General features: G+C 37.0%; 1 protein-coding gene across 5 annotated transcripts in view; it reads right to left on the bottom strand.

Moving 5' to 3' along the window:
* LOC117918292 (mediator of RNA polymerase II transcription subunit 15a-like) overlaps nucleotides 1-27,370 on the bottom strand; it is a 46,954-nt gene that overhangs the window by 10,400 nt on the left and 9,184 nt on the right. For 2 of the 5 annotated variants that reach the window (XM_034834818.1, XM_034834816.1), the window contains exons 2-8: nucleotides 21,034-21,103; nucleotides 20,475-20,586; nucleotides 19,749-19,869; nucleotides 18,539-19,390; nucleotides 9,445-9,531; nucleotides 4,198-4,259; nucleotides 197-271 (exon numbers count right to left, since the gene is read on the bottom strand). In XM_034834818.1, coding sequence (XP_034690709.1) covers nucleotides 197-271; nucleotides 4,198-4,259; nucleotides 9,445-9,531; nucleotides 18,539-19,390; nucleotides 19,749-19,869; nucleotides 20,475-20,586; nucleotides 21,034-21,098 — 1,374 coding nt within the window. In that variant the 5' untranslated portion in view covers nucleotides 21,099-21,103. Of the gene's footprint in view, nucleotides 1-196; nucleotides 272-4,197; nucleotides 4,260-9,444; nucleotides 9,532-18,538; nucleotides 19,391-19,748; nucleotides 19,870-20,474; nucleotides 20,587-21,033; nucleotides 21,104-26,917; nucleotides 27,077-27,370 lie in introns of those variants that run through there. The other 3 variants (XM_034834817.1, XM_034834819.1, XM_034834820.1) reach the window with 3 other exon arrangements.

Here is a 27,370-nt window from a genome sequence, read left to right as displayed (position 1 = left end):
ATGAAAGACATATTAACTCTTAATACCTAAAAAAAATAAAAATAAAAATAAAGAAGAAGAAGAAAAGAAAAACCAAAAACAAAGCAAAAAAAAAAAAAAAGCAAAAAAAAGGAGCAGAGGAAAGAAGAATAATTTTCATAAAAATGTGGCAAAGCATTTACACAGTGAATTGCAAAGGTGTATAGTGGTAGAGTACCTGCTGGTATCTAGCAGCAAACTTCTTATAGATTTGAATCAGTTCTGGTAAGTACATATCATTCATACTCTTAATCTGCAAGATACAGTCATCATCATTGTTAATGATTTAAAGCTGTTGATTCCTTAGGACCAGGATATTGAAAATTTTCCATATTACAAAAGAGCCTTGGATTTAATCAATTTTAGTTTTGAAAGGCTTGTTTCTATAGATGAAACTCTTTATTACCAATAATATTTTTTTTCTCCTGATCAGAGGAGCTGTCAATAATATTCAAGAGGCAATGAATGCATTTGGAAAGAATGTAAACACTTTATATACTGTGTTTCAAGTGCAGTTTTATTTATATTTCTAATCTTCTCTTTTTTATAGGTAAGTTGTAATTAATATATCATACAAGAGGCACCTATTAAAAAGGAGACACAACCTTAATACACAAAGTATACAAGGAGTACCAAAACAACAGAAAAGAAAAAAATTAAAACAGTTGCAAAGCAATGTCCAATTCCCCGCCCAAACCATCCATGAAATGTAGAAGCAATTGATTTACACCATCCAGAGGATCTTTTGAGATAATAAAAAGAGATTTTTCAAAAGAATATTTCATTGTCCAATCAAAATGCTCCACTTCTTCAAAAGTCCTTTCATTTTGCTCTTTCTAAGCAAACCAAAACAGCATAACGCTCCATCCCTTTCTAGCAAAATCCTTTTGCCAACTTGGTAACAGGTCCTCTACAAAGTGCGGCTGGCCAATGCGAGAAATCACCTCCCAATGCAGCCCAAGCCAACAAACAAAAACAGAAAGAAAAAAAAAACACACAAAACAAAACAGGAAAAAACAAACAAAAAACACTCTTCTTAGTTGGAAAATAATTTCCTTAAGAAATATTTATTCTTGGATACAGTGCATATCAGCTTACAAATAGACCCGCAATGAAAAACCACAGAATGAATATGTTACAAAAACATCTCAACCATCCTCAACTCCCAATCTTGAGAACAGCTCAAAAACCTCAGCCACATGTAAGCCTGATGCATATCTTATCCTCACAAGTCAGCCACCCAAAACAATTTCTTTGCATCAAAATGTTAAGGTTCAAAAGCACTCTTTCAAGCAGCGCCCCTGTCCTCCCCCCACACACAACAACCACCCTTTTGAACTTATCCTCAACCTATCACCCTATGAAAAGATAGTTCTTGCTTAAATACATACCAACATATCCTAATAGCTCTCCAAAGCCCCATTCCCTAGGCCTTCCTCTGCTCCTAAGAACAATGACACACCTTAAATTTGACTAATAAACCTCCATAACCATCTTCTCAATAATGCCTTAATAAGCACTAACAATATACAAAAGCCCAGGACACTTTCAACTTGTCAAAACAAAAAGTCATTCATTTAACCAAAAGGATTTTCCTCCCCATTAACTTACACCAAAAGGAAATTGCTGCTGAGTCTTTTCAAACCTAATTTGAATTGCCTATGGACTATAATAGAAGACATAGTAAATGGATAAACTAGAAAGGGTAATTTAGATGAGCATAACTTTGCTCAGCAGATAAGGCATATTTCCAAGAGGTCAATCTCCTATTAGAACACTCCTCTAAAGGTCCCAAATAACATTGGGCTTAAAGGAAAGCCTTCAATAGCAAGCTCAAATAGGTAGATGGTAAATTCCTTACACTAAATTGAAGCAACAACACCAATCAATATGCATTCATCCACATTTCCCACCATGCTTACTTGTATTCGGGGTTGACTTTAGGTCTAGAGCCTCAAAACATAGAGAAATCCACCTCTAATAAGAAAATTTGTCTTCACTTGGCCTTTGGAAGGCAAAAATCGGGGCTTGGAACCATATAGGAGTTGTACCCACTCACATTATGTTTGCACGACTCAACCATGCTAAGTGAGCCCAGCACACATCTGCACACTACGTTCATCTCATTCACCCAAGCATCAACCACTTATGGCCAACCACATTACCCTTTTATGCATGTCGTACATTCCTCCTCATCTCCCATTCGCTCTCAAAACAGCACGCGTGCCCCAAACCTCCAACAGGAGTTTCAGTTCCTTCTAAGACTATTGGTGATGTTGTTGACCACCCTCCTTTGGTACAAAGATGCATCACCAACCAAAGAAAGGCAAGTGCCCCATGCATGGCAGCCCATGTCCCTCACCCTTCAACCAATCAACACATGGGGGAGGCATAAAAGCAAGATTGGATAGAAAAGAAGGTAAGCGAACTCTCTCTCATTGCCTTTATCTTTCCTTTCCTTGTGTGAAGCTTGTGTGAAGCTTGACTTAGCCATTAGAGGAGGATTTCTGGGATCCTCCCAGATCTTCTTTTTGTTGTTAGGGGTGTCCTACATTGGAGTCTTGCAAGTTTTGGAAGCAAAGGATTTTACAGTAGCAAGCGGCCAAACTGGGCATATCGGAGCAACACCAACTGAAAAAAAGTATCATCAAATGCAAATGAGAAATCTCCAATCCCCTAGCTTCCTTTACGTCTACCTTAACCCATTGGTGAAACTACCCTCCACTGCCTTGGCAATAAAGCAATTTACAGCCTCCATCACTAGAATGAAAATGAATGAAGAATGAGGTCTCCCACTTCAAACTTCTTGAACTATGAAAAATATTAATCAAGTGTCATGTTTTAAAGAGCTCTAAGATTATAAGCACTTAATAATGTTCTCTTAACACCTTTAATTCTCAAAAGAAACTTTAATTATCAATATAAAAATATGTTATATTTTAAAAAACTTTCAAGATTAAATCTTAAATTATCTATCATCTAGCACTTTTGTTTCTTCAAGCTTAGAAATAAAAAATAAAAAAAAAAGTTATCTGCATATTTTTCACAGTTCAAATCTAGAAATTGTCTTTATCGATTACTGATAAGTTTAATACCATTACATCGGGTTGTAACTTAATTGGGCTAACTAGACCTACAAGCAAACATTGGCGAACCTGTTGTTTGATCAAGTTAAGGTTTGGTTTGAAGAACATATACACATAACAAATAAAAATAAAAATAAAAATAAAAATAAATAAAGAAAAACCAAAGAAGAAGAAGAAGAAGAAAGCAAAAAAGCAAAAACTGACCTCAATTCAATTAGGGTTTGGTCTAGTGACAAAAGCACTATTAGCCTAACCAATTTAATAATTTATCATCATATTTATGCTTATTATTTAGGGAAATTAGAAATATATTAAATAGGCACAATGAGAAGAGGAGATGTAACCGATGGAGATAGGAAATGCAGAAGGCACATAAAAGGGAAAGCAACCAAAAAAAATAAGGACCCAAATTCAGCCTCACCCCTAATGAAGCTACTATGAAATCTAAATAGGACATATTTGTATCTCCTAAGGACCCCTAGTTCATGGGAACAAGCATCCTAAGTAGGTTTTTCAAAGCTAATGTAGTTAGCTCCAAGTGGTTAAAAATCCTTCTATTACGTTCTTTACATAATGCACTAAAATAAACAAGATGGGTTTCTACTTCAAACTCTCTCATGACCCTTACCCACAAAACTATGATGTCATCCATGCAACATATCTTTAATTGATTGAAGAAGCACCTAAGATAAGCCAAATAGGAAATGAAAGTGCATTTACGAAAGTGGTTAACTATGTTTTTGATAACGTAAAGGAAAGATTAGGCATTGCACGGTCTTTTTAGAACTTAAAGAGGCATTGTTGTGTAGCTAGTCCTAAACCATGTTTTCCTAAAACACCAGTTGAGCAAAGAGCACAATTGTACAATTGATAGGCATTGCATAGATAATAGCACCTAAATGACATAATGATTGGATTTGATCTTCATTAACTCACCTTAAGCACAAAATAATTAAATTTGGTAAACATTCAAAACCATTAAAGAAGTATTGACATAATCATGCCACATATGGTATCTATGAAAAAACAAAGGTCACAAAATAAGGTTTAAGAAAATTCGTTGCAATATAATGTAGGGAAAAAAAAATATTACCTTTTGATAGACTTCCTCTTGCCAGTCACCTAAATTTGCATGCCTTTTCTCTGATGTGGGATCTAGTGCCACAAGAAATTAATAAATATACACACTTTGTTTTGGATAAATTCTCAAACAAGAAATTATTGCAAATTTAATTTCAACTTCTAAAGAAAATGAAAATGTTCAAAATAGGAAATCCTAATGAATTGATTTCCAACCCAATCAGTACATGATTACTAAATTACAAATTAAAAGAATAGCAAAGGAAGTTCTTTTGGGGTTAACTACTATTTAGGAAAAATTGTGGAGTCAATGAACAATAGAGAAAGATGTTTGTATGTGACATGTCAAGCTTTGCATACTTATGGTAACTTTACTCATCAAACCTTCATACGAATGACACCTTTGATTGTATGAGACTAATGATCCACCCAAAAACTTAAGTAGATAGGGAATGGGTTAAACCATTTATATTAAACTAACAAAGTGTTTTGGTATAAGTAAACAAATCTGCAACTAAAGATGGAGCAAGTCTATAGAAGTTAAGTTAATTCGCCTAATTTATTCGAGAACTAGTAAGGGAGGCAAACAACCCCAATTTAGCCTATATTAATTGATATGAACGGTAAGAAAGAGAGCACAGAAAGTTGGCATTTTCTGTCAATTATAAAGGGCCTTCAAGCAAAGAAAGGAGTGAAAAGACAAGGAAGGAGGTATTGTTAGCTAATGAAGTTAAAGATTCTTTCTTGGAATGTTAAAGGGGTAAATGGAGAGAAACAAAAATTATATAATCCCTTATCAGGTCTCAAAGGGTTGATTTGGTGTGCTTGCAAGAAACTAAGGCACAATGTATGTCAATTCAACTAGTAAAACATAGTGGCGGACAAATACTTAGACTGGGGAGCAGTGGGAACCAAAAGTACTGCTAAGGGAGTTGTAGTCATTTGGGATAATAGGGCCCTTAATCTTGTAGAGAAGAGGTGGGTGCCTACTCCAACTCCTGTTGCTTCAAGACCTACAAGGATTATTTCATTTGGTTTTCTACTGGGGTATATGGGCATGTGCTTAGTAAGGAGAGGGTGGAGTTTTGGAATGAACTGGCTGACATTCAAGGTCTCTGGAATGACCCTTAGTCAGATTTCCAAATGAAAGGAAGAATTGTTCCAGGAATTCTTCAACAATGAAGCAATTCTTTGAGATAATTAAGGAGTAGAATTTGTGTGATTTGCTTCTAATTGGAGGACCATATACATAGTGTGAGGGTTTGAATAATCAGTCCCCATCAAAGCTAGATCAGTTTCTTGTCTGAGAGGATTGGGAGAGTCACTTCAATGGCATTATTCAAATCCTGGCTAAGCCAGTCTCCAATCATGCCCCTATTTTGCTAAATGAATGTGAGGTGAGGAGAAAAACTCCTTTCAGGTTTGAAAATATGTGGCTCAAAGCACAAGGGTTCAGAGGGCGGAGTAAAAAGTGATGGACAGGCTATAATGTCAGAGGATCATTCAGTTATGTGATGGCTTGAAAATTGAAAGCTTTGAAGAAAGACATACAAGCTTGGAACAAGGAGGCGCTTGAGAATGTCATAATTAGGAAAGCAGAGGCTTTGAAGCAGATTGGCTATGGGATTTAAGGGAGAGGGAGGCTCTCCTCAATGTCAAAGAAGCTAAAGATAGAAGGAGAGTTGTGGAGTGTAACAAATTGATTGTTTTTTAAAAGATTTCTTAGAGGCAAAAATGAAGAGAGTTGTAGCTGAGAGAGATAAGAACACTAGTTTTTTCTTTTTCTATAAAATAACCAATATGCGCAGAAGAAGGAACCATATAGATAGAGTTTGAGTGAACAAAGCATGGCTTCCTGAGGATTCAGAAATTAAGAAGGGGTTGCAAATGCTTTCCCTAGTCTCTTATCAGAGTTTAGGGATTGGAGACCTAGGATCACTAGGATGGATTTTGTGTCTCTTAAGAGTCGGACTCAAAGAGATTCCTTTCTTAGGGGAAGAAGTGTTTTCCGTCTTGTCATGTTTGAGTGGGGACAAATCTCCAGAGCTAGATGGTTTCACCATGACTTTTTGGCAGAATCGTTAGGACTTTGTCAAGATTGAAGTATTGGGCTTCTTCAAAGAATTTTTCAAGTGGGGCTACTTTGTAAGAAGTTTAGTTGTTACGTTTTTTTGTGTTGATTCCTTAGAAAGTGGGTGTCAAGGATTTGAAAGATTTCAGGTCTATTAGTTTGATGGGAGGGCTATACAAGCTGGTAGTCACTCATAGGCTGAAAAGAGTTGTGGGTTAAGTAGTACCTAACTTCCAACATGCATTTGTGAAGTGCAGATAAATTCTAGATATCTTACTGTTAGAGCCCATAGATTTAAAGCAAAATGGTAGCATTATCAAAGTCATTTGTAAGCTTAAAAAAAAAAAAAAAAGGCTGATGATCATGTTAACCGGGGTTTCCTACTATTCATCATGGAGAAAATGAGATTTGGTCAGAGATGGATGGGATGGATAAGTGGTGCACATCTTCAACAAGTTTTTCAATCTTTGTTAATGGAAAGGCAAGAAGATCTGCTTTCTCCTTATTTATTTGTGTTGGCTATGCAGGCATTCGATCATCTAATTATAAAGGAAAGGGAAGGGGTTTCATTTCTAAGTTCAAGGTGGGGAGGAGAGGCAAAAGGAGTTGAGGTGACAAATCCTTTAAACACTAACGATACCATCATTTTTTGTGAGGTAAGCCAAGAGCAATTGTTGCATTTAAATTGGATTCTCATGTACTTTGAGGCGATTTTAGGGCTGAAAATCAATCTAGAGAAGAGTGAGCTTATCCTAGTTAGGAGGGTAGAGTATTTGAAAGTATTGGTGTTTGAATTAGGTTGTCAGATGGGTAGGCTTCCTTATACTTATATAGGACTTCCTTTGGGGGTTCAAGTTAAATCAACGACAGTGTGGGATGATGTAGTGCAAGAGAGATTTCAAAAAAGATTAGCCACATGAAAGAGGCAGTATTTGTCGAAGGGGGGAGGCTTACTCTAATTAGAAGAACACTTTCTATTGCATGTCCTAATTGGTAATTCCAAAAAAGGTAAGCTTAAGGATAGAAAAGATTCAAATAGACTTCCTATGGGAGGGTGGAACTCTAGAGAAAAAGCTTCATTTAGTTAAGTGACCAATAGTGTGCAGAACTAAGAAAGAAGGGGGTCTTAGCATCAAGAATCTTTCTATTCTCAACTCTACTCTTTTAGGCAAGTGGAGTTAAAGGTTTTCCTCAAAATGAGAGTCCTCGGAAACAGGTTATTACTAGGAAATTTAGGTAAGAAGAAGGAGAGGTTGGTGTCCCAAAGTGACAAGGGAAGGTTTCGGAGTGGCTTTGTGGTAGGCCACTAGGAGAAATTAAGAGTTTTTAAAAAGAATAATTCATTTTATTCTAAGGGGTGTGAGGAGAGTAAGATTTTGGTTGGATAAGAGGTGTGTCAAGTCATTGCTAACAGAATCTTTTCCCACTTTATTCAGCATACCAAGCTTAAAAAGATGTGTGGGTGGCGGATATGTGGGAGCAAGAGGGAGGAGGGGTCATTGGAGCACATGCTTTCTTAAATAGTTTCATGACAAGGGGTTAAAGATGGTGAGGGCCTTTTTACAAAAACTTCAAAAGCAAGTGGTGATTTAGGACTCTAAGGTAGGATGCCTTGGTTAGATAGATTGCGAAGTTCTCAATTAAAGCATACTTTCTGCTAGAGTTACTTGGAACTCATGGATTCTAACAAGGGTGAGATTTTTTACATGGGAACCAACCTAGGGAAGAATATTGACTTTAGATTAGTAGAAGAGGAGTGTTTTTAGGGAATAAATGTTATTTGAGTAAAAGGGAAGAAAAATCCATTGATCACATTATTTTACATTGTGCATCAGTTGGAATCTTGCGGCAACTGATTTTTTTCTTTGTTAGGAATTGACCAGCTGATCCACTCTTCTATAAGACCAATGTTGTTCAGCTAGAACAGGCAGTGCTTTGTCAGGGAGAGGTGGAAGAAAGCGTGGTTGGATGCCCCTTTGTGCCTTTTTTGAACAATTGGTGGAAAAGAAATGGGAGGGCTTTTGAAAGTATGGAAATTTTAGAACAATCGCTCAAATCCTATTTTACATGCAGTTTTTTGGATTATGTTAGGCACTTGATAGGAGAAACATCAATTCTATACTGGATTTTGTTGATTGGTTAAGTACAATGTAGGCATGGGAAAGATCTGTGCTTTTCTTTTTCTACTTTTTCTTGGTGCTCCTCATATAACTCTATATACTTTGGTGTGCCCTTGTTGTAGTTCCTTTTGTATCACCTCTTTTTATACATTTTATATATACCTTGTGCTTGTCAAAAAATGAATTAATAAGTGTAGAGAAGGACAAGAAATACTTTCCAAACATACAAATGTTGATCGAAAGATGAGAAGGTAAATCAGCTCCTCAAAATGAACAGCAAAACAGCTGCATAACTAAGGATGTAACACTCAGGGTAAAACAATTGGCTATAAAAGAAACTTGTTGCTTAGCTCCTTCCTTAGCTAAATCATTTGTTTAACATGAATAGCTAAATGAGGAGCTCATGCGAAAAGCAACATAAGGTTTTTTGTTAGGCGAGCAAAAAATATAATTTTTTTATAAGCAAGCAAAGATATTTTATAAGAGTTTAACAAAACGCACAACAAATACACAGGTTGTATATAAAAAACACCAAGATACAAAATAAAAAGGCAAAAAGCTTAAAAAAACAAAAGCCTTTACAAAGTCCCTAACCAATCAATAAAATCTATCATGGTTAGAGGAAAGCCCCTCTATAAACATCCTAACCCACAGCATAAGGTTACCAAGAAAATAGGATTTAAGGGTTTGATCAAACAATTCTTTGATTCTAAATACTCTCAAGTTCCTTTTCTTCCACAAAGACCAAAAAACACATAATAGTATAATCCTTCACTTCTTTCCTAGAAAGGAACTGTCATCCCAAGAGGAACTTTTTTACTAAACTTAATATCACCCAAGCAATCCCGAACAAGGAGAACACCAAATTCCATAACACTTTAGCTCTAGCACAACATAGAAGGATGTGATCTATTGACTTTTCATATTCCTTGCAAAGAAAACATCGATTCACCAAAGACCATCCCCTCCTATGCAACCTATCCAACATCAAAACCTTTCCCCAATAGGCTTCCCATACCCTACTTTGGTCGAAGCCATCACATTTAAAATAACTTGACTAAAAGTTTACCTTTTTTTGCATCCATCCAATCCATCTTGTCCTCCTCATCCCTACTCATAGCCTTGGCCAAACAAGCAAAAATAATATTGACAACACCTAGTGAATAGGCACATCAAATTACATAAGGCATATATAAAGGGCACCAGAAAGAAAACAGAAAAATGATTAAAAAAAAAAGAAAAAAGAGGGGGGATAACAAAAATAAAAGCTAATCTTAGCCCATTTTCAACCAATTTACAAAATCAACCATAAAAGTAGAGGTCCCATCATGTAGCACCAAACCGTTCCCATACATCCACCACCCAAGCTTCCTTAGATAAAACAACAAGGGAAAAGATTCATTCAAAGAAAAAGCATCACTAGCAATCCTTCTAGAAGTTCACCATCCTTTCATTTCCCATAACAAAAGAAGTTCTACTATTGATAACACCCCACCTTCTCTTGATTGCCTTCTATAAACCTACCATAAAACCACCCCTCTTCTTCCCCAAAATTTCCTATAACAAGCCACTTCCATAAGGATTCACTCTTACAAGCATAACACCAATTCCACTTGCTGAAAAAAAGTCTTGTTGAGGATAGAAAGATCTCAAATACCCAATCCACCTTTCGTTTTCCCTTGTAGGTAATCAACCATTTCACAAAGTATGGTTTTTTCTCTAGAACTCCCCCTCTCCACAAAAACTCTTTTTAAATTTTCTCAAGCCTCGGACTCACCATCCTTAGAATGCCAAATAAAGATATAAAAATAAATGAGCAAGCTAGATAAGGTGTTATTGATTAGAGCAAACCTCCCACCTTTAGAGAGATATTGTCTTTTTCACATAGCAAGCCTTTTGTGAACTCTCTTTGACCAATCACAAACTAACAGTGATTTAAAGGAGGCAGAAGTAAGTAGTGGGAAGATGCCCTCCTTACAACCCAACAAACAAACTAACTCCTCCACATTAGCTACCCACTTGACTGGAAATTAACTCACTCTTCTCCGAGATTTTACATAAAATAATCTTGAAGAAGTCAAGAACCAAACTCTTCTAAGACCCAATCTATGAACGCTTTCCAACTTAATGATATTAATTGTTGATTTCCGTGTGATTATCCCTAATTTGTTGGGATTTTGATTTTATATTCAAACCAGGATTTGTTTCTCACTCTCTGTTTTGAGTTTTTTTTTCCTTTTCTTAGGCATGTATCTCCTAGATTGTAGCTAGATTTTTATTTGGCAGATTCAATTCTTAGCATATATAGTTTCAATGTTGTACATGCTCAATAGAGAAATATAGAAAGACACCAAGTTTCTACTTGTATTCTCCGGCGTCTGTTTATTTTTTGGGCAACAGGTGACTTGAACCCCCTGCTGATATCTCGCCATGAATTGTCTTCTCTAATCTAGTCGCAATTTGTCCTAGGTTCATGAGTCCAACCACAATCCAATCCAGACGCGCTTCAATCCTATTACAAATTGATCCAGTCCAGACGAATCTTCCAGAATGACTACCAATAGTCAACAATTAGTCTCTAAAGTCAACTCTAGGTTGGAGACTGTCACTTCCAATGACCACGAAAGATTCGATGGCTCTTTTCTTCCCATCACAGGTCACGAGTTGAATGGGAATAATTATCTCCAATGGTCTCAGTCCGTTCATATGTATATTGGTGGCAAGGATAAGGATGGCTACCTCACTAGAGAAATCATTCAACCCAAAAGTGATGATCCTAGATTCCGAACTTGGAAGACAGAGAATAATATGGTCAAATCATGGCTTATCAATCCCATGACCAACGAGATCAATGAAAACTTTCTTCTCTACAAGACCACAAAAGAGATGTGGGATGTTGTTAAAGAAACATATTCCACCAAAGAAAATACAACAAAACAGGTTGATATCGAGACTGTTCTTCATGATCTCCGTCAAGGGGATTTAACCGTCACCAATTACTACAATATTCTTGGTCACCACTAGCAACAATTGGATGTTTATGAGGAGTGTGATTGGAATTGCCCTGAAGACGCTGCCAAGAATCAAAAGATTGTGGAGAAAAGACGGCTTTTCAAGTTCTTATTGGGCCCCAACAAGGACCTTGATGAGGTCCGTGGGAGTATCCTTGGTACCAAACCCCTTCCAACAATCCGTGAAGCCTTCGCAGAGGTAAAGAGAGAGGAGAGCCGGAAGAAACTCATGTTAGGCAAGCAAACTGCTGCAGCTACTACTGAAAGCTCTGCTCTTGCAGCCCGGGGTCAGTCCAGCAACAATGGAGGAAATCAATAGCAACGAAAGGGAAGACTTTGGTGTGACCATTGCAAGAAACATGGTCATACAAAGGATGCATGTTGGGATATCTATGGTAAACCTGCAAATTGGAAACTGCGGTCAAATGGACATGACAATCGAGCGAACAATGCCACCACCTCTTCCACCTCTCAGCCCAAATCAAACCTGTTAAGCAAAGAGCAGTTAGATCTTTTACAGAAACCACTCCAACAGTCACAGCAACCTAAACCACCTCAGCCCCCTTCCATAATTGGTACTGGTTCTGTTGCACAAAAAGGTAATTTCCTGAGTGCTCTAAATGCTAAAAAAAAAAAGGACAAGACCATGGATTGTTGACTCTGGTGCATCTGACCACATGACGGGAGATGTAAATGATTTTGACACATATGATCCTTGCTCTTCGAATTATTTTGTCCACATTGCTGATGGATTATTGTCCAAGGTTGTTGGTTTCGGTTCAATGACTGTTTCAAAGGACTTAACTCTTCACTCTGTCTTACTTGTTCCAAATCTAGATTGCAATTTGTTGTCCATTAGTAAACTGGCAAAATACCTTAAGTGTGTTACTAAATTTTTCCTAATCACTATGAATTTCAGATTATGGATTCGGGGATGATGATTGGCAATGCTAAGATGCATGAGGGGCTCTACCTACTTCAAGCTAATGAGTATCCTAATCCCAATCATTCTCAAGCCAACAATTCTCAAGCTCATTCTGTTCAGCCCTCCATTTCTGTTCTTTCCATTCGTAGTGATAATAAAAATGATGCCATACTGTTGTGGCATTATAGATTAGGCCATCCAAATTTTGTGTATCTTGAGAAAATGTTTCCATGATTACTTAATAAAAATTCCAAGTCTTTTTAGTGTGAAATTTGTCAAATGTCTAAACATGTGTGTAATTCTTATCCTAACCAAATTTACAAGACTTCTAATCCTTTTTCAATGATACACAGTGACATTTGGGGTCCATCTAGGATCAAGAACATTTCTGGATCAAGATGGTTTGTCACCTTTATCGATGATCACACTAGACTCACTTGGATATTTCTCATGATGGATAAATCTGAGGTTAGCCAAATCTTCATAAACTTTCATAAAATGATCCCAAATCAATTTTTTGATAGGAAACGACAAAGAGATATATTGATAGAAAAAAGAAGTACAAGAGAAGCATGACGAATCCTCCCACCAATGAAAATCTAAACTACAAGAATACAAAAACAAGAATATACAAAGAAAAAAAAGGCAAACTCACTAGGTTAGACCAACCCATTGGAGCTACACACTGCTAGTCAATCAAGTTGTAACATATTAAAGGGAATCCCCTTAAAAACCTTGGAACAAAAAGCCCAAAGAGAAATAAAGAAATAAATAGAATCCCAAAGATTCTCTGAATTTCTTGCTTTATCCTCAAATATCCTCGCATTTCTTTCCCGCCACACAACCCAAATTAAAGCAATGCACGCAGCTTGCCACAAAACTATCCCTCTCTTAGATAAACTAAAACCCTTATAATTGATGTACATCATGTCGAAGATGCTCCTCAGGGGAACCCAATTCATCTTGGCTATCTGAAATAATCTATGTCACAACCCCATCGTCAAAGAGCAATGTAGAAAAAGATGATCTGCTGATTCTCCATACATCATGCACAACTTACAAATGTCAGGACTAAGAGCCTTGTAGGGTCTTCTCAATTGTATCAAGTCATTAGTATTTACCTTCTTGTTTGCCACTAACCAGACAAAGGACTTGACTTTGAAAGGGACTTGAGAATTCCAAACGAACTTAGTAGGGAAAACTGGAGAAAAACCAGAAAATTGGGACAAGGCTAGAAAGAAAGATTTGACTATAAAAAACCCTGAAAAATATAAAGACCAGGATCTCGCATCTAAAACCAATGGTGATAAATGCAAACAATCAAGTGACCGAATGATCCAAAATCAATTCCAAGCCCAAATTCAAATCCTCAAGACCGATAATGGAAGAGAATACTTCCATTCTGCCCTAGGTACTTATTTGATGAATAATGGAATTGTACACCAAAGTTCATGTGTTGATACTCCTCAACAAAATGAAGTAACTAAGCGGAAAAATAGACATCTACTTAAGGTTTCCCATTCCATCATGTTCACCTCTAATGTTCCTAAACACTTCTAGGGTGAGGTTGTTCTTACTACCGCTTATCTCATTAATAGAATGCCATCTCGTACTCTCAACTATCAAAGCCCTTGTCAAGTCCTTCTCCAATCCTATCCTAATTCTAGGCTAATCTCCTCCATTCCCATCAAAGTGTTTGGCTGCACTGCCTTCGTCCATATTCATTCCCAACATCGCTCCAAACTTGACCCAAAAGTTGTCAAATGTCTCTTCCTTGGGTATTCTCCAAGCCAAAAAGGGTATAAATGTTACTCTCCTACTCAACGGAAAATTTACATATCCATGGATGTAACATTCTTTGAAATTCAACCCTTTTATCCCAAAACTTTTGTTCAAGAGGAGAATGGACTTGGAGAATATTAGTTTTTGAACACAAATACTGATTTTCTTGATACAAGTTATGATTCTTCCTATCCTTCTTCATCTTTCCTTCCACCCGAGACCGAGACATCTTCCAATCTTCAATCAGAACCCATATTCGAGACCACACAGCCTTCACAATCTTCAAGTCCTGGCCTTCCACCTGACCAAACTGAACATCCTGCCTCACCAGAAACAGAAAAAAAAAGGGGGGGGGGGGGGGGGGGGGGGGGGGGGGGGGGGGGGGAGGGGGGGGGCGGGCTTAGAAGGAGGGGGAAATCCAAGTCCATCTGATGCAAAACCAAGAGTCTAAATCGGATTTAAAAGATTATGAAAATTCACCAGGTAACACCACTGCTGAACCTCTTTTGGATGAAGTTTCTAATGATCTAGACTTGCCTATTGCTCTAAGAAAAGGGGTGAGGTCCTGCTCTAAACATCCTATTCAGAACTTTGTATCCTATAATGAGCTGTCTCCATCATATAGGGCATTTGCCTTGAAGATAACTGAAGTGAAGGTTCCTACAACTATTCATGAGGCTCTCAGTCAATCAGATTGGAGAAAGGCTATTTTTTATGAGATGAGTGCCTTGGAAAAGACAGGTACATGGGAAATTGTTGATCTACCCAAAAGATAAGAATACGGTGGGATGTAAGTGGATCTTTACAATCAAACATAGAGCTGATGAAAGTGTTGAAAGGTTGAAGGCACGACTCGTTGCAAAAGGATTCACTCAAGCTTATGGAGTTGATTACTAGGAGACATTTGCCCCAGTTACAAAACTCAATACTATTAGAGTCTTACTCTCTCTTGCTGCTAATATGGACTGGGCACAAAACCAAGAGTCTAAATCGGATTTAAAAGATTATGAAAATTCACCAGGTAACACCACTGCTGAACCTCTTTTGGATGAAGTTTCTAATGATCTAGACTTGCCTATTGCTCTAAGAAAAGGGGTGAGGTCCTGCTCTAAACATCCTATTCAGAACTTTGTATCCTATAATGAGCTGTCTCCATCATATAGGGCATTTGCCTTGAAGATAACTGAAGTGAAGGTTCCTACAACTATTCATGAGGCTCTCAGTCAATCAGATTGGAGAAAGGCTATTTTTTATGAGATGAGTGCCTTGGAAAAGACAGGTACATGGGAAATTGTTGATCTACCCAAAAGATAAGAATACGGTGGGATGTAAGTGGATCTTTACAATCAAACATAGAGCTGATGAAAGTGTTGAAAGGTTGAAGGCACGACTCGTTGCAAAAGGATTCGCTCAAGCTTATGGAGTTGATTACTAGGAGACATTTGCCCCAGTTACAAAACTCAATACTATTAGAGTCTTACTCTCTCTTGCTGCTAATATGGACTGGGCACAAAACCAAGAGTCTAAATCGGATTTAAAAGATTATGAAAATTCACCAGGTAACACCACTGCTGAACCTCTTTTGGATGAAGTTTCTAATGATCTAGACTTGCCTATTGCTCTAAGAAAAGGGGTGAGGTCCTGCTCTAAACATCCTATTCAGAACTTTGTATCCTATAATGAGCTGTCTCCATCATATAGGGCATTTGCCTTGAAGATAACTGAAGTGAAGGTTCCTACAACTATTCATGAGGCTCTCAGTCAATCAGATTGGAGAAAGGCTATTTTTTATGAGATGAGTGCCTTGGAAAAGACAGGTACATGGGAAATTGTTGATCTACCCAAAAGATAAGAATACGGTGGGATGTAAGTGGATCTTTACAATCAAACATAGAGCTGATGAAAGTGTTGAAAGGTTGAAGGCACGACTCGTTGCAAAAGGATTCACTCAAGCTTATGGAGTTGATTACTAGGAGACATTTGCCCCAGTTACAAAACTCAATACTATTAGAGTCTTACTCTCTCTTGCTGCTAATATGGACTGGGCACAAAACCAAGAGTCTAAATCGGATTTAAAAGATTATGAAAATTCACCAGGTAACACCACTGCTGAACCTCTTTTGGATGAAGTTTCTAATGATCTAGACTTGCCTATTGCTCTAAGAAAAGGGGTGAGGTCCTGCTCTAAACATCCTATTCAGAACTTTGTATCCTATAATGAGCTGTCTCCATCATATAGGGCATTTGCCTTGAAGATAACTGAAGTGAAGGTTCCTACAACTATTCATGAGGCTCTCAGTCAATCAGATTGGAGAAAGGCTATTTTTTATGAGATGAGTGCCTTGGAAAAGACAGGTACATGGGAAATTGTTGATCTACCCAAAAGATAAGAATACGGTGGGATGTAAGTGGATCTTTACAATCAAACATAGAGCTGATGAAAGTGTTGAAAGGTTGAAGGCACGACTCGTTGCAAAAGGATTCGCTCAAGCTTATGGAGTTGATTACTAGGAGACATTTGCCCCAGTTACAAAACTCAATACTATTAGAGTCTTACTCTCTCTTGCTGCTAATATGGACTGGGCACTAAACCAATTAGATGTGAAAAATGCCTTCCTCAATGGTGACTTGGAGGAGGAAGCATATATGGAGATTCCCCCTACCTTCGAAGGAAACAATGACTTTAACAAGGTATGTAAACTCTGGAAAGCATTAAACAGTCTCCTCATGCTTGGTTTGACAAATTCACAAAGGTCATCAAGAAGAATGGTTATACTCAATGTCAATCTGATCACACCTTGCTTGTTAAGTTCTCTACAGGAAGAAAAATAGCTATTCTTATTGTGTATGCCGATGACATAATTCTTACTGGAGATTATGATGAAGAGGAAGTTAGTTTGAAAAATCTCCTTGCCAAGGAATTTGAGGTAAAAGATTTGGGTGATCTCAAGTATTTCCTAGGAATGGAAGTGGCTTGGTCTAAGAAAGGGATTTGTATTTCCCAAAGAAAATGCATCCTTGATCTTCTAGAGGAGACTGGTATGCTTGGGTGTAAACCCTTAGACATCCCTATGGACTCTAATGTCAAGCTTGGCTTAGATCAAGACAGTCCTTCAATTGACAAAGGACAATATCAACAGCTCGTAGGGAAGTTGATATATCTTTCCCACACAAGACCAGATATCGAATTCTCTGTTAGTTTGGTTAGTAAATTTATGAATAATCCTACCAAAGAACACTTAGATGTTGTCTATAGAATCCTTCAATATCTTAAACGGGCTCCTAGAGAAGGGTTATTTTTCAAAAAGAATCCTAACAGAGAAATTATGATCTACCCTGATGCAGATTGGGTTGGCTCTCCTATAGACTGTAGATCTACATCTGGTTATTGTTCATATGTCTGGAGCAATCTTGTTACATGGCGGAGCAAAAAGCAAACTGTTCTTGTTAGGAGTAGTACTGAAGCCAAATTCAAAGCCTTAGCCAATGGAATTTGTGAGGGCATGTGGATTATGAGACTATTGGAAGAACTCAAGTTTTCTATTGATAGTCCTATGAGAATTTTTTGTGACAATCAAGCTGCAATTCGTATTGCTAAAAAACCTGCTCATCACGACAAGACTAAGCATGTGGAGATTGACTGTCATTTCACTAAAGAGAAGATTGATTAGGGGATTATCACTCTTGGATACATGCCAACAGCTCTTCAAACAGCTGACATCCTCACCAAAGCTCTTCCTAGGGTCAACTTTGAAGAAATGAAGTCCAAGCTGGGCATGCTAAACATCTATAGCCCATCTTGAGGGGGAGTGTTGATTTCCATGAGAATATCCCTAATTTGTTGGGATTTTGATTTTATATTCAAACTAGGATTTGTTTCCCACTTTTTGTTTTGAGTTTTTTTTTTTCCTTTTCTTAGGCATGTATCTCCTAGATTGTAGCTAGATTTTTATTTGGCAGATTCGATTCTTAGCATATATAGTTTCGATGTTGTACATGCTCAGTAAAGAAATATAGAAAGATACCAAGTTTTCTGCATTATCCTTATCCCTCTCTCTCTCTCTCTCTCTCTCTACAGTTTCTCTCGCTGTATGGGTCTCCCTATTCAGCCTCTATCCTCTATCTTTCTCTCTGACCTCTCTCTAGGGTCTTTCACTCTCCCCCTCTAAGGGGCGTCACTATCTCTTTTGTGATAGGTTTTTTTATGTTTTTATTTTGGGGGTGGGGGGGGTCCCTCTTGGGGCTTGAACTTAGAATTGCCAACTTTCCCACCCCAACCCTTTGCCACTCAAGCGCAGCCACAGGGATCTCTTTGTAGCTCCTTTGAGCCATCCTTTTTCCCTTTCTTTGAGAGAAGGCTTTTGTGCTGACCCATGTAACCTCTACAAACTATATTTTCATGGCTCAAAGCAATTTCTTCTGTCGTGGTAGTCCAGAAACATTACCTAGTCGAACTAACTGCCGCTGCTGTTGCTTTGACTGGTTGTTTTGCTGGCCTGATATCAGCTGCAGCTTCTGCAAGAACGAATGTTTAGCCTGCTGGTCAACCAACCCATCTGGTTGTTCCATTACTGTTCTTTGATGATGAATAACAGGAGCCTGCAGTGGTTGTTGCTGTTGCCTGACAACTGATTGTGGATGTTGCTGAAGCGCAGATTTTGTTTGCTGTTGAACAGAAGACTGCTGACTCTGTGGAAGACCAGAACATGGGGCTGATTGTGTTACAGAAATATCGATGATGGGAGAAGTCTGTATAACAGATTGCTGAGAAGATAATAGCTGATTAGGCTGTAATAAGGTCTGCTGCTGCTGCTGCTGTTGTTGTTGGGCATGAGGAGTTTGAATGGCTGACTCTGTGATACTTTCCTGCTTGAATTTCTGATTCGGAATCTGATGTTGTAATTGCCGCTCACAACAAAATTGTTGTGGATTCTGAAATTGCCGCCAGGTCACAGGCTGCGAAAAATCTTCTTGTTCCTGCACCTGCCTCCAAGAATTTGCAGCATTATTGGAAGATACCCCTTGTCCCACTGACTTCATTACCAAGCTTGGTAAAATGCCAGACATGCTTTGTAATTTGACATCCTGGCCAACAACATTTGGCTTGGGAATCTTAGTTAAACTGGTCATATGAGGCACTACAGATGATAAACTGATAGAACTCTGTGCTCTATAAGATGCAATATTACTGTGAAGGTTCTGGGACAACGGTTCTTGGTGTGCTAGAGACTGATTAGCCAATGGAGCCAAAGGTGACTGCTCTTGCTCAAGGACTTCAGAATGAACACTGTGAGAAGCTATTCAAAATAAACAAGCAAAACAGACAAGAAGTTAGAGGAATGAAAATTCAGGTAAACATTAAAACAATGAACATGCAAATAGAGAAGCAATAACTTAGATCACATTGAGAAATTTTGGATTAAAACAAAATTCAATTATGTCGTGAGAAAAAAAAAAGTGTGAGGATGAATTATCCTTCAAAGGTAATGATACAGTCAAAACAGAAAAGAAGCAAAGTCAATATACAACCAAAAAGCCCAACTACACATCTACGATCGAGTGTAAATATGAAAAACAGATGACATAACCAATCATGAGTTAATGATGTTCCCATCAGCACATTTCTTAGGAACCTTCTATTTTTCATTTCACTACCTGGATCTGTAGAAATTGCATCAGTATCAACTGAGTTTGAAGGCGAAACATTAGCTGCAGTATTCTGAGGCGCTGTATGTATTGACAGCATCTTCACAGATATCCTTCGAAGATAATCCTTCTGAAGAAAGGTCAAAAATTTATATCTACGGAAAAATGCACACATCATGAAGTATTAAACATGTGTGTGTAGTCTTTCTTATAAGCATAAAATAAATGAAAGAAAATATACAAACCAAAAAAACATGAATTAGCAACTACAAAACAGTTCAAAATCTTCGCATTTGCTGTAGAACATGTTCATAAAATGAGAATGAAGATGTTGAGAAGGAAGACCGGAAAAACAAAAAGTAAAAACAATAAATAAATTCATTTGTGAGGTAATGGATATAGTAGCATTTGAAATTGAAATTCAAGAAATAGAGTAGAGACCACTTGGCAAGTGCATCAAATACCAATGGTTGCACTAGTTAGAGCTAATATGGTTCAATAACTCAGGTTTTAGGCATGACAATGAAAAGGAGAATCCTGAGACGGTGAAATAAAATAAGGTAATATAACATACTTTGGCCCTGTGTAGATAGGAATTGGAAGCAAGTTCCTTGATGCAAATGCAATAATTAAGGCTTCCTTGAGTTGAGTGTCAGTTAAAAAAAAGATATATAACCAATTATTAAGGCAAATGACGATTACAGAAATGTGACATTGCCCATGTTATGAATGTACCTGGCTTGTAGCAGTGTTATAAATCTTTTCCTCAAACCGCACAGCAATATTCTTAACCTCAGATAACGCCTGTTGCTTAGATGATGGAAAATTCTTTACTAATGTACTCATTCTGCACATGAAAATCTTCAAGTTTTGAGTACGCCACTGGTTGTACTGGCATAGTGAATTAAAAGCAATAGGGTTTTTCTTCTATATTTAAAGAGGTACATAATAACTAAAGGATCTATAAATCTTCAATAGTTCAAAAACCAAGTAATTAAATTGCACAAATAAATACTTATGTGAGACCTTAATTGAAAAATAAAACAGAAATTACCAATATTTAATATAAAGTTTACAAATAAAGTAAAGATTAAAAAATAAAAATATCAGTAGCAAGGGACAGTAATGAGTTATTATGCACACATGGTATTCTGTCTTTTGGTTGTTCAATGCCAGAAGGTGGGGTAGGAGTTCTCTCTCATAGACACCTTTTCTCAAATTGATGGAGTTGGCCTATGACCTTAGTTGTATTGGGTTATTTGAAAATCACAAAGGTAAGGGAAGAAATACTTACATCCTATTAACAATCCTTTCTCGAGCATCTGGGAGGAGTTGAGTTCTCCAATTGTTGGCATCCATGTTACCTTGAGTAGATCAAAAAAATAAGATGTAACAATTTTCCCAAAGAATTAATAGATGACATACAAATAAAACTTTTGCAAGAAGTATAAGCAATGAAATTTAGGGACTCACCAACAGGAGTACAATGATTACATAACGGGAAAATGAACCATGAAAGAGCTCCAGGCTTCTAATGAGCAAACAAACAAATGTACAGAAATGGAACTCTTCATTGTGATTATTAGAGCATTCAGCATCCAAACACCTAACAGTACTCAACTTTCCAACAACCTAATAATTTTCAATTCAACTAGAGCTTTTGAATACAAACACATTTCTTGGACAACTACTCAAATTTTTTTAAATATGATAAACAGCTTTCTGATGATGCTAGAAACAAAATTCTCGAGCTCAAGGTTTCAATTTTTTCACAGTAGTACCCTTGTTGACTGCGGCTCAAATAATGACTAAATATTCTTCATTCAAACCCATATGGTGCTTAGCATTTGCTGCTGCAAAGTCAGTATCTGACTAGTAAACTCTAAATATATCAACTTTCCGAAAAGCTTCTAAAAGCTCTCAAGGTCACTAAATAACTTAACATGCTCAAGCTTTAAATCTAATTTCAATCAGCTTGAGTATCCAGTACTTCAAATGTGAATATGGCAGTCTCCTCCAAGCAATTAGCAACAGTTTCATTGACAATAAATGAATACTAACAGAAGATTTAGACAATACCATATCTCTACTACTTATAAAAACCCGTAGTGCCTGTCCACTCGCTTTACCCAAAATACCAAATCATCTAAATTATTTCCAGCCCTATCTTCTCCTCTAATAATTAGCCATTTTTCACATTCTCCATGCTTTTATATCCTACAATTTTTATAACCTACAACAACTTCTATCCTTCTCCCATCTTCTAATTTTTTATCAAAAACAATAATGTAATAGAACAGAAAAAAACAAGTACATGAGAAGCATGAGAAATCCTCCTTGGATTTACAAAAGCTGATCAAAAAATGGAAGATTAAACCTTCTCCAACATTCTAATAAGACCCATACATCCATATAGAACCATCTAAGAATATTCAATATAAAAACCTTTCATCCCTCCATGAGGATTAGCACATCTCCTTCGAATACAAATCAAAAAAAAATCTCTTCTCCTCACTATCCAAAACCTTATGACATGCACACCAAATGCCAGTCAGATTGAATAACATTGAGAAGAATGCCCTTAAGCGCCATGGTACAAGAGACCCACAAAGATGAATAGAAACAAATTAAAAACTATAGTGTCTCTAAAGTCCTCTACTTGTCCTCGAAAATCATAACATTTCTTTTCCTCCACACAATCCATATCAGCATGAGACAAGCGATTTGCTACAATGCTTGCCTTTGATGGTGTTCCTCAAACCCTTGTATGAGATAATCATTCATATCACATATGCTCGTAGAAGGAACCCAATCCAAACTGGCAATCTGAATATAGGTTGTGCCAAAGGCCCAAAGGCCCAAAGTCAAAGAGCAATGTAAAAAAAGATGGTCAATTGTTTCTCCACTCCTAATGCACAAAATGCAACAATCAAAGTTAAGGGCTTTGTAAGGTCTTTTTAACTGTACTATGTCATTAGTGTTTACCCTCTTGTGTGCCACTAGCGAAGAAAAGGCTTTGACCTTAGATGAGACTTTAGATTTCCATAGAACTTTAACTACATAGGAAGGAATTGTGTCTATAGGATTGGACAAGTCAAAGAAAAAAGACTATCAAAAATAATCTAAGGAAGATAATGACCAAGCTCTTACATCTAGAATGGAAGGTGACAAGTACACGCAGGTGAGAGAGGACATGAGTCCTTCAAGGCCCTCTATCTCCAAGTCATCAAGGTTAAGACGAAAATTAATTTTCCAAAACAAAGGGGAAGAAAAGTCAAGGATAGCTGAGATAGGAAGATTTCTAATTGTGACAACTCTAAAAGGGCTTGGACCACTTCTTGTAACAATGATGCTCAAATTTTAAAATCCAACCCAGAATTCTTCCTTAACTAACCATTACATCTTCTCCAAACTCTTTCCTCCTCATCTTTTTAATCCCCTAAAAAATACTCTTTCTTCAATTCGAGTACCATTTTTTCTTCTTCAAATTTTTGTTTATAGACTCCCAAAACCGTATTCTCCCACTTAACTTTTGTAACCCCACATTTATTATCATCCCTGCCTCTTCCATAAAAGAAGTTGCAACTCACTTATTCCTCAAATCTTTGTAACCTCCAAAAAGTATTCTTTCTTAAATTTTTTTCTTTTATTTTTCATTTTCCTTTTATTTAAAATTTTGTTATGATCATTGCATGGTCTGGATTTAAAGACTTTTAACTTGGACATATCTTTTTCTTTTGAGTTTAAGGATCATATTTTGATTGTTTTTTACTTTTTTTTTATCAGAAACAAAATATATTGATAATAATAAAGGTATAAGAGAAGGATGAGAGGCCCTTCCCTCAAAATACAAATCCTGATCAAAGTAAGACTAGACACCCCTCTATATAAAAACTATACACAAAGGCATCCCCCAACTATCTTAAACTTTTGTATCACAAACCAAAACCCAACTGAGTTAAATAACATTCAATGGAACTCCTCGATAGTACAAGAGGCCCAAAGAGAGAAGTAGAAGTGAAGTAAATCCTACAACATCCCTTCCAATCCCCACTGTTCCTCAAAAGTCCTAACATTTCTCTCTTACCACATAATCCACAATAAAGTGAGCCAAGCAATTTGCCAAAGACTTTTGCCTCTGATTGAATTTCTCAATCCTTTAAAAGAAATAATCATCATATCTCCAATATTCCTAGGTGGAATCCAATCCATCTTCACTAGACCGAAGAGCTTGTGCCATAGCCCCAAAGTTAATGGGCAATGTAGAAAAAGATGGTCAATCAATTCTCCATTTCCTTTGCATAAAATGCACCAATGAGGACTAAGAGATTGGTAGGGTCTTCTTAACTGTAGCATGTCATTGGTGTTTAACTTCCTATATACTACTAACCAAGCAAAGGCCTTGACCTTTGAAGGGGCCTTTGATTTACACAATAAATTGGCCGAAAGGAACAGGATAGGATTTGAGAAATTGGACAAGGCCAAGAAAAAAAATGTTACTATGAATAAGTCTGAGGATGATAAAGACCAAGCTTTTGAATCTACAGCAGAAGAAGAAAAGTGCACTGAATTAAGGAAAGACACGAGTCTTTCAAGAAGTCCAATTTCTATATCAGTGAGATTGCGACAAAAGTTAAAATTCCAAGAGAGCGGATAAGAATTACCAAGGATAACTGAGACGGGGTGATTTTTTTTTTTTTTTTGATTGGAAACACCACAAAGATATATTAATATAAAAAGAAGTACAAGAAAAAGGATGAGAAATCCTCCCACCAAAGACAACTAAATTACAGGAAAATACACATAAAACAAACGAACTCCCACTAAGGACCAATCCCTATGGAGAACACACCGCTATCCAATCCAACTGAATCACATTAAGGGGAGTCCCCTTAAATGCCTTGGAACAGAAAGCCCAAAGGGAAGCAAGGAAAACAATAGAGTCCCAAAGGAACTCTGAATTCCTTGCTTTATCCTCGAAAATCCTTGCATTTCTTTCCCACCACACAACCCGAATTAGAGCTATGCTCGCAGCTTGCCACAAAACTACCCCTCTCTTAGAATTACCGAAGCCTTGAAATTTGATGGACATCATGTCATATATGCTCCTTGGGGAAACCCAATCCATCTTAGCTAACTGAAATAACCTGTGCCACAACCCAATCGTCAAGGAACAATGAAGAAAAAGGTGATCTGCTGATTCCCCATGCTTCATGCACAGGATACAAATATCAGGACTAAGGGTTTTGTAGGGTCTTCTCATTTGCAACATGTCATTAGTATTCACCTTCTTGTGTGCCACTAACCAGACAAAGGACTTCACTTTGAAAGGAACTTGAGACTTCCACACGAACTTTGAAGGAAAGTTCTGAGGAGATCCAAAAGATTGAGATAATGCTAGAAAAAAGGATTTGACTGAAAAAAGCCCTGATGAGGATAATGGTCATAATCTAGCATCTGGGACCGAAGGAGAGAGATACAAATCATCAAGAGAGCGCATGAGGCCTTCTAAGTCCTCAATCTCAGAATCTGACAGGTTACGCCGGAAATTCAAATTCCACAAGAAAGGCCGAGATGGACCGAGAACTGAAGAAATCGAAATGTTTTTATCCACGACTACTCTAAATAGTCTTGGATATTGGGTTCCCAAAGGTTGGTCCCCCCGCCACAAATCTTCCCAGAACCGAATTCTTTCCCCGTTTCCTACCACATACCGAGGTGATTTTTCACTAAGATAACTCTATAGAGACCTAGGAATTGTGAATACAAAGTTTTTGGCATGTTATGACTACTTTGATTTTGATTATAAAATCAATGCCAACAACAAACAAAATATGATCCTCAAGTGTTGCTATTCAAAAAAAAAAGTTAAAAATAAAAAATTGATTTTGATTAAAGTAATTGTAGATAAAGAGTCTTAATACCGTTCTCAAATTCAATTACAAAGTCAATCTCATTTGTTCGTCTCTTCTCTTACAAGGTGCAATCTCAAATCTTATTGTTATTTTTGGCTAAATTGAAGATTTTTTTGTTTGGAATTTGATCATTTCATTTCAAATTGAGGATTATTTTTAAAATAGTTAGTATGGTGTGAGGAAGGGAATCTCTAGTTTCTTCCAACAGCGTTTTTTTAGTTGAGGATTTGTCATCTTGGGACTAAGACTACGGTTTTCAATCAGATTTATGGCAACTCAGGAAAGATATGGAGAAGGTTTTAGTAAAGATGAGGTTTTGGCTGCAATTTCTGATTTGGGTAAGAATAAAATAAACCCTTGGATCCAAATGGTGTCAAATGGTTTTTTAGCATCACAGTTGGGATTTTGTTCATAGTGAAGCAATGAGTTTCATGCAGGATTTTTGCTCAATTAAATCTCCTAGAATGACTTTGAATGCTACATAATTTGTGCTAACTTCTAAAAAGATGATGTGGAGGATATGAAAAAACTTTAGGCCCATTAATTTGGGGGTGGAGCAAAGGTGGTCCAAAAGTTTCATGTGCTTTCATAGAGGGGAGATGGATTATGGATACAAAATTTTATAGCCACTAAAGCCATAGAATCTAGATCAAAAGCTCAAGCCCTTGTACACAAGATGGATATTTAGAAAGTGCACCACCATGAAATTCAGAGTTTTTTTGCTTTCAGCAAGCAGTACGGGTTTGGGGCATAAATTGGTTGGTAGGATTAGATTTTTTATCTTTGTAGTTAGCTTTCTGACATTGGTTAATGGGAATCCCAATATTTGTATTCAGGGCTCAAAAGGTTTGAGATACGGAGATCCACTAATGCCCTATCTACTCATTCTAGTGATGGAGCAATTGAGCTATTTTATGTCAAAGGCAATGAAAGGAGGTTTCATTAAGGACTTTAAGGTGGAAGGTACAGGGGTTTGTTTTGAAATGCCCCATCTTCAATTTAAAAATGATGTTCTAAAGTTCTATGAGGCCAACATATTCTATATTTGCCTACCATAAAAAAAAAACACTTTGCAACCCAAATTCACAACCAAATACATTCATTAGGATGGAACTAGGGTGATCAATAGCTTCGTGGTAAATTTTGGGAACAGAGACAAAAGACAAAACTAGAGCATAGGACTTGAACAAGAAGAAAATCTATCACAAGATAAAAATTGAGCAATAAGGTATTGAAGCACAAGTACACTTATCTAATATTTACCTTTCTGAAGAGCAATTGGATGGTCAGTCTTCAGGCATTGAAGAAACTAGAACATGTTAGAGACTCTAATTAAGTATTAAGGTTGAGATTGACCTGGCCCACTACTTTTAGGTGCTTTCCTTTGCTAATGGACTTGCTAGAGTTTGAGTTGTAATGTATCTGAAACAGTATTGATAGGGACAGGGATTGGAGAAGAAAATGACAGAATTTATCATCTAAAAAGGAAACTGCATTAAAGAAATAAGAAGTGCTTTCAAAGAAAGTAACAGCAATGCTCACAAAGAACCTTTAGGTAATGGGATCAAAGCATTTATAACTTTTTTATGTTAAAAAATACCAAGAAGATACATTTAATAGAATGAGAAGAGAAATCCTCTGGATGTGGATGAAAATTATGGATGAAGCAAACACAACCAAAAGTTCTTGATGGAGGTGAAAATAATGGAAGGTTCA

The sequence above is a fragment of the Vitis riparia genome, chromosome 7 (genome assembly GCF_004353265.1).
Source record: "Vitis riparia cultivar Riparia Gloire de Montpellier isolate 1030 chromosome 7, EGFV_Vit.rip_1.0, whole genome shotgun sequence".
NCBI lineage: Eukaryota > Viridiplantae > Streptophyta > Magnoliopsida > Vitales > Vitaceae > Vitis > Vitis riparia.
The sequence above is the reverse complement of the archived record's forward strand: the minus strand, read 5'-3'. Positions and strand labels throughout refer to the sequence as shown.